The sequence below is a fragment of the Pocillopora damicornis genome, chromosome 8 (assembly GCF_964200805.1).
Source record: "Pocillopora damicornis chromosome 8, jaPocDami1.2, whole genome shotgun sequence".
Lineage (NCBI taxonomy): Eukaryota > Metazoa > Cnidaria > Anthozoa > Scleractinia > Pocilloporidae > Pocillopora > Pocillopora damicornis.
The window spans coordinates 24,045,115-24,059,022 of record NC_142677.1 but is presented as its reverse complement, the minus strand read 5'-3'; the positions used below and the strand labels follow the sequence as shown (position 1 = coordinate 24,059,022).

The following is a 13,908-nucleotide window of genomic DNA, read 5'->3' as shown; positions in this document are numbered from 1 at the left end:
ACCGAGGAAACAAGAGTAAACAGATATAAATTTTACACGAAACATTTTTTTTTAATTGTATCTTTTGCAGTGATATTAATAGTGGTCCAGTGTCCCTTTCTCATCAAGGAGGTCTAAACGCTTGCACTAAGAGGAATTTACCTTTGAAATATTTTCTTTAAAGTTGTAAGGATTTTTTAACTTCCATCCGCTATTCACAGAGTCAAAGAAGGTCTGGAAGCGAAACTTTCGGACGAATAACTTCAGTTTAAACACTTTTTTTCTGAGTAATTTGCCTGGCTTCTTGATACTTTCTCGTCTTTGTTCTATTCCTTTTCTTTTGGTGACCAAACTCTGTGAACCTTCACGCTTAAATGCCCAATAAATTCTGTATGTGGGTGGGAAAAACTATTATTTGTATACACAGCTGGGAATTTGAAATTTTGTTTATTTGAACTAAGTGTAATTGTATTTCCCCATCGAATACGAATCATTTTATCTGCCGAACACCTAATCACGGACTAACAAATTCCCACAAATACCGATTCTGTAGTTATCCTGTAAAGGTTTGATCAAGGACGTTCTGTAACATGTATTTTCTAACTATAAAAATTTACAGCAAAAGTTAAGGAATTCCTGTGAAACGTATTAGAAAGCTTGCAAATCAATGCAAATTAGATTCTACGGCTTCTGTAATATTTCTTGTGGGTATAGTTGTCCGTATAGCATTGCCTAGTATGATAAAAAAAAAAGACCTTTCTTTAGCTAAATGGCCCTTTTTACTTAGTAGCATTGCGCGCAATTAGTAACTTGCTTTTCTTGCACGACTGATGTTTCCCTGTTGCTTAAAATACTACTGCAATCCTCATTAACAGCTCAGCTTACTTTTGCAAAGTTCGTTAGAATATGAGTGGGAGTTGTAGGTTCAGGTGGGGTATTAATTTTTTGTCTTATTTACTCGAATTTGCTTTATTTATCTAACAAAGCACTCAAAGCTACGAAACACGCAAGCAGATTTATCAAGAACATACTTTGACATGAAATCAGATTGTAACTTCATCATGTTAAGGTTCAATCGAAGACATTTCGTAGAACACAGGAACTTTTCTTCAAAATATCTTTTAATGAAAAAAATTTCCCTGTATTCTCGTAAACATTAATGATGTTTAGAAAGCCTCCGTGAAATGTGTAAATAGATATGTTTCGTAATCTGCAAACTCATTAACATTCTTTTGATGGCTTTGAAAGGTTTCGCAGAATTTAGAGTGGATTCTCAAGCATTCTGTAAGATGTTTTATGGTTAACTTTTTTAACGACTTACAGTTCAAATATGTAATTTTTTGGGCCTAACGGCTAACGCAGCCCTAGATAACCCACTGCTCACCTTTTCACTTCACTGCACTTTGTAATCGCGTAGAACGTTCTTTGCTTTTCAGTCACGCTAAGATTTTATCTCAATACTTGAATGGGTTTATCTTCCCTTTTACGAAAACAGCTTTGATATTCATCGTTCATGGATATGAGTTTGGGAAAGGCAAAGTGGATCATCAAGGAGGTATTAAAAAAAAAAAAACCCCAAGGCCAGCAGATTGGGTAATCCCACGTTCATTTGCTAGTTTTTTCAAGCTTTTCGTGTTGTCTAAAAGCTCTCAAGTTGCCGGAGCTGATTTTCATGATTGTCTTGTTTTGCCTAAATTTAAGATTTTGGGTTTCACTCTCAAGTGTTGAATCAGTGAGAACTCTGTGGGAAAAGCGCAGTGAGCACCGTTACTCTGGCAACTTAATTCGTACAGAGGTGTGTCCAACATTCGTTACATGCATTAGAATTCTAAGAAAAAGATGAAAATATTCATAAAAATAAAGAAATGCTTTAACGACCAGTATCGTCACTAACACTACTTCTGGGTTTCAAAAATAAACAGGAATTGAACAAAACAATACATTATATTACTACTTCTCTATCGTTACAAATCATAACTCACCACTCACTGCACAACTCTCGACTGAATGTAACCATTTCACTTTGGTGTATTGACCAAATGACTATTCAAAATAGTCAATGGAGCTTTGTCAGCACCTACGAGTCCTAAGAGGTGCCAGAAGGCTAATCGCAAAGTTTTCAGGTCACCAAGGAACATATCTTGTGAAAAGGAAAACTAGTATTATACAAATGAAGCTTGATATTTTAATTAGAAATGAAATTATCGACTATCATTTCCTTCACAAGTAAAATATATTTTCTAAAGCCACAATATCGCGCTAGGTACAAGAGAGTAACCTTATTCTTGGAAAATGGAAGAAAACTGTTGGATTTTTGGAAATTTTTGTCAGTACAAGGACATGATCTCTACTTGAACCGACATAACACTGCTCGACATTAAAGACTGATGTTTCCTAATAACTTATAATAATAATAATAATAATAATAATACAAAAATTTCTATAGCACTCTATTCTAAAGCTCTAAGGCGCTTCACAATAAAATGTTTAAAGCAGTAACTTTGTGAATAATAAATTCGAAAAATACTAGAACAAAACTGCAAATTAAAATAACGCTTAAAAAGATAAGTTTTAAGGTTGCTCTTAAAAGATGTGAAATTTAAACTACATATTATATGCTCTGGAAGATTATTCCAAAGTTTAGGGGCGCAGATCGAAAAAGCACGATCACCATAAAATTTTAACCTCGATCTAGGTGATACTAACACCTAGATTGTTACTAACTGTGACAATTTTTAAGTTGACAACTTTGATCACTTTCCACGTTCATTTTCGCAAGTACAAAGAAATTTACTGCTTATCATTTACAGCAAGCCGCTGCAAGTTTCATTACACGCGAGAGAAGTGCCATTCGTCGCTAAAATAACCTACTCCATATTTCATTTTACTTTAATGAAGTTTCATTCATCTTCATTCGCGTGCAAAGATACAGAGTTACGGGAAGTCCCCCTGAGTCAATGTCTCTTCATAATGATAAAATTTTTCGGTTAAGGAACAAGAGCAGAAAGATTAGAAAATTTGTCTATGTACGTATTTTCTCATGTATCCCCATGTCATCTACCTTGTACTGCTGATGCTAAAAAACTGTTAAATAAAAGGACGTTTAAGTTTAACTGTCATGAAAGAATTCGTCAAAGTATAGGAAATGTAAAATATCGTGCAAGTCGATAAATAACATTGTTTACTAGCCCAGTAAATCCAAATGGAAACAAACAAATCGGATGTGATAGTACAAAATATGCTAAAGTATATTTCATGAGAACCACTCCAACAACCCCATAAAAGTTATAGTTCATCTGGTAATAATCTCTAGTAGTGACTTTTTGTCATCGCACTAGCACTTGGGGCTGCTCATAATCAAAAGCAGGAGCCCATTCCCCGAGCTTCCATCTTCCATACTTACCTTCTGAGTCAACCCTGTCCCGTATCTTTTTAATTTTTAGAATTAAGCACCTCCCACAGGTTTTTCGCGGGTGTTTACATAATAACCAATCATAAGAAAGCTGTGGTCCTCTATTGTTAAGTCAAATGTAGGCCGTGCGAAAGTATTTCAATAAAAGCAAAAAGCGCGGAAAGTTTATGGGAACGTCAACTTGTTTTCGCGGGAAATTAATGAACCCCAACATATCTCAGTTTTAAAAATAAAAAGATACGGGACAGGGTTGACTCAAGGGTACAATTGGTATAGGGGCACCGGTATCTGTATACATATGTGAGAAACCTGCATCTCTGGCATACCAAGGGAAGAAAACAGTTACAGGATACACCAATAATTGCATAAAAAAAACTTAGGCAAATGCAAGCACAAAAAACAGAGTTTATTTCCAACGGAAAGCCCGGGTGAACGCAAATATGCGTCTAGTCATAAAAATAAAAAATGACTTAAAGACCAGTATCATCACCAACGCCTCTGCTGGTGAAAACAATTAAATCGAGTTTGAAATTTGTACTTCAAATAAATGAGACAATCACGTCTATTATGCTATTTCCCACATTTTATTTTTCAAGCACTAACAGCAATTTTAAAGTTGAATCAAAAGTGACAGAAAGTTTAGTCAATTCAACTCTTCCTTTTTCACAACTTTTGATCACAAAGAGCACTTTTTCAGAATTTAAAACCCTTGATTAAAGTCTTACAATCGCAGCTGAAATGATTGAAGCAAGTTGAAAAATAATCTCGGTTAAAAAATCTGCACTCGAGCCATCAGGAGACAAAACGGCTGAGTTAAGGCTTTGAGTCTGCAGGACTGATCAGTATGTAAAAATGCCAATTGTAATGTTAGCTTATTTCGTTCGCAAGTGCATCTACAAAGCAGTAAATCAATCAAAAAGTTTCACATCCATCGCTTGGTTTTGTTTTCCCTTTAAGTTTTGCACCAATTTACTGTTCCTCAAAGGTGAGAGGGTAAGTAACAAGACGTTTGTTGTCCCAAGCGTACAGCACTCTTTCCCTGGGGTTGTAGTCCACCATGGAGTTGTAACCATACTGGTTTGTGAACTGTATGTTGGGAATCCACTGTTTCCCTGTCTTGGTGTCATAAGCAAAATTGATGGTAGTGGTTTTGCTGCTGTATTCGTTGATACAGTAAATCACTCCACAGGCCACAAAAGCATTTCCCATATAGGACATCCTCTCTGCGCGGGGAAAAGAAGAGTCAAAATTGAATGCAAAATCGACAAAATTCATTTGGCAAAGATGCGCATTGGCTTAATATGTTACTTTATTTCCTGACTTGTGGAAAAAATACTTCTTTTGTTTGTGATAAGATACCATAGCTCAGGTGATTGTAAAGCCAACTAGGAAGGCAATGGTTCGAGTTCTGTCAAGGCTTGAATTACTTTAAGCTTCTTTATCTACAGTTTCTTTACTTGCTCCTCATCTGTGAGGATAATTTCTTTTTTGTCATCATTTATTGGTCATTTTAAGGTTTATTTCATTTATTTGTGTCTTTTGTGATCAAGTAGACTAAGGGCTTTTTTTTAAGTAAGTGTTCTTAATTCAGTTGCTACTCTGTGCTTGGAGTAGGTTTAGTCATTCTGTCGCTTATTCTTTAATCGCCCTTAACTGAGATCTACGTAAAATATCCCCACCTCATTAACTCGTTCTCTTTTATTTTACAGTTTCGTCTCCGTTCACATAGCTTCATGTTGCATACTTACCTGTACTCAAGCTCCAGGTGTGGGTGACTGCGTTTTTACGCACATCTATTTTTGATGCGCGCAAACGATAGCTGTTTCCATTATCTCCCCAAAGAACCCACAGTCCTTGCTCGTCAACTGCTAAGTCCATTCCAGTATATCCGCCCCATCGATAGTAGTTCTTTCGCGCTGAAAAGCCGCTAACAGTAATTTGAGCCTCCATACGCTCTGTGAGAAGATTGTACTTGATAATATAAGCTGAATTGGCTCTGTAATCAAAAGATAAATAACAAACGATTCATCAGATGGGACTAATTTCTGCTTAAATTCTCATACCGCTGAATGTTTCAATTTTCGTGAAAAACAAAACAAAAATTTATCTTTCAAACACGTGTTTTGAATCTATCTATCTGTAAAACAAGTCAGAAGTCTCTTTTTTTAATAGTAAGTTAGATAAAGCTGGAAACCAAAAAATATCTCACCTGTTGTAGTAGAGGTAGGGTCCGTACACTACTGCTCCAGTTCCATCAAAGTAATAAGGCAGAGAATAAGTCTTGTGAACCACACCAGCCTTGAACTTTTCCATGTTTTCAAACGCTTGAATAACATTTGCGAAATAACGTTCCATGGTAAATATGGTCTCAGCACCCATGATTCCTAGTGGGTCTTTCATCCAAGCTCCTTGTGTATAATACCGAGTGTTGTGAGTGATAGGTTTTCCAACAGATTTGATGTTTATGCACCTGTCTAAAGAAGTTTCAGTCAAAGTTAAAGTCGATTATTATTTGATCAGATTTTCCTTCTTTTCAAAGACATATTTGATTGGAAAGCATTCTGATTACCTACACTTATGTCAGTTCATAATGCAGAATCAGTGTTGTTTTTTTCTCTAACTGAATACTTTTCTTAGCACATTTTGCGACATTTGCGATTTTCTACAGTTCCATGTCAATTACAGCTTCCGCTTCTTGAGTATTAAGCCAACCGCCTAAACTGAGCCTGTTCTTGGATTTTACAGGGTAAAATTATTTTTAAATGCATTTTTGGAAAACTAGACCGTTTTTTTGGCACGTCTAAGTAAAATTTGTGATATTTTGCGCTAATTTTGGCTGGTTGGAACCTTCCTTGACCCTTCTGCACACATTTGTTGATTTAGACACTCGTCTAGACAACTTTATACTGTTTCTGCAATCTGGCACTATTTCTTTAATTTTCGTTTATTTTTCTAACATTCAACTCTTGCGTATATTTTTTTCATATTTTTCCATTTGCGAACTTCTGCGATTTTCATGATTTTTTTTTTGGGTCTCTCTTTACCCTCTACGATGAATTTCTCGATTTTCGTCGTCGCTTTTGCGAATTTCTTAGTAGTTTTCGCAATTCAGAGATTTTTTGCAAATATGGTTTTGTTTTCGTTTATGCTTTCCATAAATTTCTAGAATATATTTTGTACTTTTCAATCACACTTTTATTATTTTTCATATTTCCAATCTAATTTGTTTTTTGGATTCTTTGCATACCATTTGACAAAAACTGCAGAAGAAATTGCAAAATTTGCCTTAAATCTTCGTAGCTGTGTTAAAACAAATTAGAAACAATTTAGTCCTAGTCTCTAAAAGCCAAGTGGTTATCATTTCTAACAAACCTCTTTCCAGGATGTAAACATTCTCTTTTGCTTTATCTAAGTCACGTTGCTCATCAAGGATCATCTTGAGCAACTACAAACAGAAAAAAGCCATCTTAGTAATGCGCTAAACCCGAGTAACACGGTTCTTTAGTTTGCTGACGGGAATTTTTCTAGCGAATGGTCGTGACACTTACGTTTACTATCGGACCTACAGCTGATGACACAGTGCGAGCAAAAGAGATTTTGAAAAATCCAGAATTGTAAAGTGAGAGAAAAATAAGCAATTTTCGTTATGTGACAGAACCTTTTTCAGAGGTGGTTTGTTTTGGTGGCAACAGACTTGAGTGGCGACAAGAGATTAGTTTATAATCTCTTAGTGGCGGTAGTAACCATACATTTAGAAGATACAGTTATGTACTTCAAACTACTTACGTGCTTCTTCGCCAACTCGAGAGCAAGGTCTTTTATTGATAACTTCGACGAGTGACGGTGGTGGGAAGATAAGCCGCGTTTCATCCGCGTATTCACCGCAGATTTACCGAGTCCATCGCCCTGGAGCAAGAAAGTGATATTTAGGAAATTTAAAGCGCTAAACTAAAAGCCACACTGGGAGCTCGAGGAAACTTAAAGAAATATTAAAACTTCGAATAGACTTGTCATCATTTCTTGCGAGAGCCCCGTAAAACATGTTTCTCACGCGAATAAGTTGTTTAAGGTATAAAAATCCTTTGGATGGTTATATTAACAACTGACTGAATTGGTCCCCATATAAACGTCAATTCATTCAGTTTTAAATCTAGAAGCTCTTTTTCGGTAGTTTGCTTTGCATTTAAAAGAAGGAGATTAACAAGGAACATTTTTCATGAAACACCAGATGTCTATATCTGAAAGGGCTGAATGAATTGCTGTTTACAAAACCTCGTTACAAACACTACACACTCAAGTTCTTAAAACTATGAAGAAGCTATGGTGTAACAGAATTGTCCTGTGCAATGATTATGTACTCTGAGCAAGCTATGGAGATTGTTTACAGACTCCCTGATAAAATAAAAAGGCAGTGAATCGAAGGAAATAATGGTTCGGTTGTGTTTGATAACTAAAAGCCTCAAACCTTACCAGAAGTAGAATAAACTGGAGGAGGAACAGTGAGAGGTATCGAAACATTATGGAAGAGGAATGCCTTCGCCTTGGAAAGATCTAAAAGAAAATCAAATCAAATTTATATCTTAAGTTTGCCTTAGGATAATAAATTAAAAGATATGAACATACCTACAAATAAATTTGCAAACTTACTTTTCCCAGCAGCAGATATCTTTAGACTCTCTAGTCCAGGAGGTTTTCACGCGAGGGACTACGATGCCGTAGAGATTAAATTTTGTCAGACAGATGCGTTCTTTATTGAGTGACTTGAACTTGGCCACGTACACTAGGTAGAGTCTGTCTGCAAATTTTCATGTTGGTTAGAGTATGAGTCATTGTTTACCGTTATTATGACATCAATTGAGGTGAAGGGTCAACAAACCTAGACAAAACATCCATAAAACTTTTTGAGACACGATTTTCTAACAAACAGGGGGAAGAAGAAGAAAAATACATTTCTTTACTCTCAAATCATTGAGTCAAGTAGTGCAGCAATTTGTGGTTTTCTTGAAACAGCAAGTTGATCAAGGAGGCAAATAAATGTTATCATGATAACGAAAAGTGTCTTATCTTACAAAAACAAAAAGTTGACGCTTCCGAGCGTGGATGTGAAGATTTAGATCTAAAATGCGTAATGGAGCCCGAATTGAAACAATTCACTTAAGAAACTTAACCCTCAAATTAAAATGTATTTTAGGACACTGTCTGTCCATGCTTTTGTTTCGTTAAAAGCTGACAAAAAGGGAACAATTTGGATTACCAGAAAAAATATCGATAAAAAATAAAAGAAAATGTGCTGCTCTTGCCTTGGTGATGATCTTACGATAAGAGTTAGTGAGGTAGCTGGAAATGACGAGTCGATTAACCTGACTGGTAAACAAATCAATGTTATTCGAAGGTTTTTGCCACTGTTCAGTTTGGTAATTGAACCCGGCCGTGCTTCAGAGATGGGAGGCAAGCGCTCCAAGCTCTACGCTATTCCTGATCCCCTTAAATTTCACTCTCTCCATTCAGATTTGGTTTTGGTATCAAAGGGAATGTTTGTGCTTTCTCTACGAGATGTTAACAGCCGCACCAACTCAGTCCGAAATTATATTACTGAACCACGTGGCACTTGAATCAGAAAATCATACAAGCTGCAACTTCTGCCGAATGAGAAATGACGTACTGTATTTATTTACTTATAGGCCGACCTATATCTTCAAAAATTAAGACTTGAATCTGCCAAAAAAATTTCGAACAAATGGGTTCAGCTTATAGCCAAGAGTTAAATAATTTTTTTTCTCTATCGAGTGTCAAAATCAAAGGAAATGTCACGCAAATTCTGTGATCGGCTTGTAGCCAAGTCAGAATTAATGAAACACAACAAATACAAGATGAAATTGTTGGTCAATAAACTTTAATAGAATTGGTGGCTCCTAAAGGAACCGTTTATTAAAGAGCTTTCAACTGATAAACAGTTTACTCGCCATCAGCATCGCTGTCGTCCACGCTGTTAGTTCCAAACTCGTTGTCTTCAGCTTCGTCGTCTTCGATTTCTTTTTCCGCCTCTTCGGTGAAAAGCTCATCGTCTTCAGTCCCGTCCAAAGCATTCGAAAAGCCACAGGTCTTGAAGGACTTCATCGCCATCCCTGCCGGGATCTCTCGCCATGCTTCATGCACCCATCGAAGAACAAGATCGGAGTGTACTTTCTCTTCCATGCCATCTGGCAGTAGCCGGGCTAGCGTTGTCTTGGCGCGGAAGCAAACAGAGCGACGCCGTTTCCAGTTTTGGTACAAGCCAAGAGAAGCCTCGAATGCTGGATCTGTTGACAATTCTTTAGTTATCAGGCGCAACATTAGTCCGCTTATGGCAAAACCTATGAAAAACAAATGAAAACCATGTAAATAAATAGAATTTAAGCTACTCAAAGCGAAGAGTTAGAAGAGCTGTGCGTAAGTAAATAAAGTTAAAAGAAGAGTTTGTTTACTTTGTGTAAATAATTAAAATTCAAGAAACTCAAAGCAAACAGTGAGTTTAATTTGCATAAATGCATACAATTCAAGCAAATATTAGCGAGGAATGAGAATTAAAAATTAAACTCACGTGCGTGTTCACTCGAGCCTACAGCTTTTCAATTACAAATAACCTGATAACGTCTGTGTTCGTAGAGCGACAAATCATTTGCTCACCTTGATGTCTTTGCTCGGTAAACCGCTCTAATATCAGCTGGTCCAGCTCAGGATACTTCGGGGTATCTTCAGTTCGCCGTTGAAAAGTTTGTCTTGATCGTTACGCCTGCGACGGACCGTGGACTCAATCAATCAGTCCATACTCGCGAGTGATCTCCGAGTTGTTTTCGACAGCTTCTGCTTCAGTATCAACTTTGAGCTGGAAAATCATATTGTACGATGAATGACGTGTCTTTGGCATGATGAATTTAATACGAAATCCATTGATTATTGACTCTGGTAAGCGGTTGTTTGTGGCTATGAGTTACTCTATGGTTCAGTTTGGATCAATTAGTATTCACGATCGCACTGGTTCACTAAATGTTTACAATAAACAAAGTGCATTTCATTGTTTCTAAAAGATATGATTTTCTTGTTTGACTTTTCATGCTTATTCATTTGACACTAACTTTCGACATGTTTCATGAGTGGAGCGCTTTCTTAAATGACTTTTGAGTGTACACTCAATTAAACTCTGTTGTGAAACTTAGGTCTCGGCTCATGGTCGGGACTTTTCCAATTTTATTTTCGAAAGCTTAAGCCCATTATTGTGTCTCATAAGTCTGGGGTCTCGGCTTGTAGCCAAGCTCGGCTTATAAGTAATTAAATACGGTAATCGACTGAATATATGCTGATGCGACTCAGCAGTTGCCAATATAGAAATCATCACCTAAGAACGTTGATAGACGCTTTTCACTTTAGATTGCTTAAAGTTGTCATCTCTACTACTCAAAAATAGTCTCATTTATTGCACAAATTGAATGGTTTTTCTTGTAGTTTTCGCTTTCATCTTTCAAGCTGAAATGGTACGGTTGTGGAGCAAAATTCCAATTATTAGCGATTTCCATTCTAAAGGGCGTCAATTCCTACTTAGAAACCGATTCTGCTCTGCTCTCAAGGCTGTAACTGTCCTGCATTAATTTTGAACATCGAGGGCCGGTTATATAGACAAAGTTTAGCGGCTGTTTAACAAAATCGCCATCTTCAATTTAGCCGAAGCTTTTATCTGAACGTTTATTCTGCGAACAGTGTCAAAGGGGCCGAAAGCTACTAGTGGAAGGACATTTATCATATTAAATCAACCCTTTTAAAGAGGGGCTCACTACTTGCGTAAAACCGCGGTTTGGGTTAGACCTCGTGTAAAATAAACGGCCCTAAACGTTTGACTCCGAACAAATTTGGATTTGATATGCACAATTAAACCAGGCCGCCGCGGTGGAGCGGCAGCACAAACTACATTAACACCTCCTCGCTGCACTAACAGCAATGATTAGACGCATAATGACGGAGAGATGTGCGAATGAATCTCTCTTCAACTTCCTTAAGGTAAACGAAAGCACTTAAAAAGTCCTACCAGGGGCTTCTACATCAGAACTGAGTTCGGTGGTATAGTACTCCTTTCGCCGGTCTCGTCACAAAAGTTTTTAATCATCATTTCATTTGAAACTTGGTCTGCATTTTTTATCAGTAGAAAGTAAAGAACTGAAAATAGAAATTCGGCACAATGAAATCTACAGCAGCGCTTTCTTGGTAGTCTCGCAAAACTGAGAATCTTAGCATCACTCGATAATGTAATGACTTCGGTAGATTCGTCCATAAACAAGCACGGTTTGCAAGCGAAAAGAAGGCATCAAAACGGCGATTACAATTTGGAAATACAATCCATCGTTGGAAAATAGCAGTTATTAGATATCAGAGAGATTAAAGATGAAATTGACTATAATTGAAAATGTTTTTTTAAAGGCGCGTTTTAAAATTTTTAGTGGCCTTTTAAACCAAACGAAATAAAGAAAGAAAATAAGAAGTAAAATTAAAAATACAAAATTGCTTAAAAAATTGACATTTCATATTTTCCAGTGTTTTGATTTCTGTTTGTGAATTGGCCTGAATTTCTCGACACGCCGAAAGAGAAAGCATTGCTTTAGATTTGGCCTCAACGAAAGTTGCTAGTTCCTCTTGAGTAAAGGCAAGCAGTGTCCACATAGATAAAGTGTGTGCTGCTCTTAGTGACAACATCTTTGACATGCATACATTAAATATAAAACTGCATTAAACAAGGCATTCAAAACTTTCTCGAAAAACTGAAGTGGTGGCTCTTTAGGAGATAATCAAGTTTCTACAACCTTATGCGAAAGTTCGCATTTCTGTAATTTGCCTTAGAATTTACAATATGTGCGACAAAACAGCTAAACAGAGATCACAAAAGTAGACAGTTTGTGAAATTTTGCCTTCAGAATTAAAGCTAGAGACACGGAATTTGAATATTTTTATTGTCATACAATGATGACCTAGAGTAAGCAACTTTACAATGTTTGCCAGCTGTCTTATGGTCCTGGTGTCTTCCACGATTACAAAACGCGACAATGACAGAAATAAACCGCCATAACAAATAGATGAAACCCTCTGTAAAGAAGTGTCACTCGGCTGACAACCTCTATTGAGTAAAGCATCGAGTCTCGTGTTAACTGACGTTGATGAATTAAAATATGCTTCTTGCAAAAGTAACATGTTCAAGTCTTTTACAAACTGATGTGGCCGTAGGGCCTTAGTGGTAAGCAAGTTGAAAAGAAAATTGAAAGGTTTTGTCTCACACAATACCGAAAAATACGCGAAAGGTTTGCTGAAAGTGCTTCGTCACTCGCACTTCTCATTCTCATTTTCACAATTCAACTGAAGTTGACATGAGTTCGTTTATATTATATGTCTATTGTTCGCTCCAACGAAGCGTTAACACTCGAAATGTCAGCTTTATAATCTCTAAACGATGGCCAATTTATAACTCAGTTAAACAGCTTGACAGAGAAGCAATTACTCCTGTGAGCTACTTGAGATCAATTTCTGAAAATACAAGGCGAAAATAGTACGTCGTAATGCGTAGTTGCCAACAAGACTGAATTGAAATTAGGCTATGGCGCGCGTTTCAGCGCTAACGTTAGGTGTTACGCGCGCGTGCGTCCTTTGTTTGATTGCATCACGGGGACGATGTCTCCCGAAAGCACATTCTAAACTCTCTACAGCTTAATTTTTTTTTTGTTTTTAGGATCGAACTCCTGTGAAGAAAAGGGATCGCTTTACATAACTCTACAAGTGATTCTACACTTTGCGCGTGAAGCACTCCCTCAAAGAAAGCACGAAAACACTGGACACTTATGCAATCCCTAAATAAAACTACTTGGTTTCCTTGCAGGCGTTCTAAAAAAACCGTTTTAATCAATTGAGTCCCCTCTAAGGCGTATTACAATTGATTTCCTCGCATGGCGAATTGCTGTCGTGTGAAATATTCAGTTCTTTTAAGCTCTCCAGAGTACTTTTGCGACATGACTTGGGTTTTATTATCAAGGAATAGGTGACATAATCATTTTGTGTTGAATCAGTGAATACACAGGTAGGAACGACTGCTCTGTAAAGCAATCGGGAACGCCGAGTCTCTAGTATAATGGAGGTCGAATTGGTGAACTGTCAGGGTCGGCCAGGGTTTTTGGGTATTCGGTATTCAGGGGCATTTTAAATCGGGTATACGGTATATTGCAGCTTAAATATGGGTATTCAGTATATCACTTTCTTTGAATTTCAGGTATAAAGTATTCAAAGCTTCGATTATTTTTGGGTATATTTGGAGGAATTTGGGGTATTTTGGGGTATTTTGTCGATTTTTTTTCGGGTATATTGGTTTTCCACTACCCCCCCTGGCCGACCCTGAACTGTGGACTAGCTTGAGCGTTTTACATCATTATTTTCGATGAAACGATCTAGAATTGAACCGACTAGAAACAGTCACTGTTCGATAGAATGCGTTGAAGGCGATCACAGAG

General features: G+C 37.1%; 2 protein-coding genes across 3 annotated transcripts in view; both read right to left on the bottom strand.

Annotated features, from left to right (window-relative positions):
* Window positions 1-364, bottom strand: part of LOC113665874 (uncharacterized) — a 4,495-nt gene extending 4,131 nt beyond the window's left edge. The window contains exon 1 of the mRNA XM_089180581.1: window positions 276-364. The gene's annotated coding sequence lies outside the window, so the exon portion shown is untranslated. The remainder of the gene's footprint in view (window positions 1-275) is intronic.
* A 3,595-nt stretch (window positions 365-3,959) lies between these two features.
* On the bottom strand, window positions 3,960-8,267 carry LOC113665943 (myocilin-like). 2 transcript variants are annotated; one of them, XM_089180579.1, is made up of 7 exons: window positions 8,039-8,267; window positions 7,862-7,942; window positions 7,178-7,297; window positions 6,764-6,836; window positions 5,601-5,865; window positions 5,140-5,387; window positions 3,960-4,614 (listed from the first exon to the last, which is right to left on the bottom strand). In XM_089180579.1, exons 2-7 carry the CDS (start codon window positions 7,907-7,909, stop codon window positions 4,361-4,363), a joined length of 1,008 nt encoding a protein of 335 aa, XP_089036705.1. In that variant the 5' UTR covers window positions 7,910-7,942; window positions 8,039-8,267; the 3' UTR covers window positions 3,960-4,360. The 2 variants fall into 2 exon arrangements, with proteins under 2 accessions (XP_089036705.1, XP_089036706.1); XM_089180580.1 differs by having other exon boundaries at window positions 8,015-8,168.
* Between the last annotated feature and the right edge of the window lie 5,641 nt (window positions 8,268-13,908).

Excerpts from the sequence above, each read along its gene's own strand:
- LOC113665943 (XM_089180579.1), bottom strand. The coding sequence starts at position 7,909 with ATGTTTCGATACCTCTCACTGTTCCTCCTCCAGTTTATTCTACTTCTG. Across the intron at positions 7,298-7,861 it reads TCCAGTTTATTCTACTTCTG|GGCGATGGACTCGGTAAATC; the intron begins GTAAGGTTTGAG and ends TTCTTGCTCCAG. Across the intron at positions 4,615-5,139 it reads CACCTGGAGCTTGAGTACAG|AGAGGATGTCCTATATGGGA; the intron begins GTAAGTATGCAA and ends TTCCCCGCGCAG.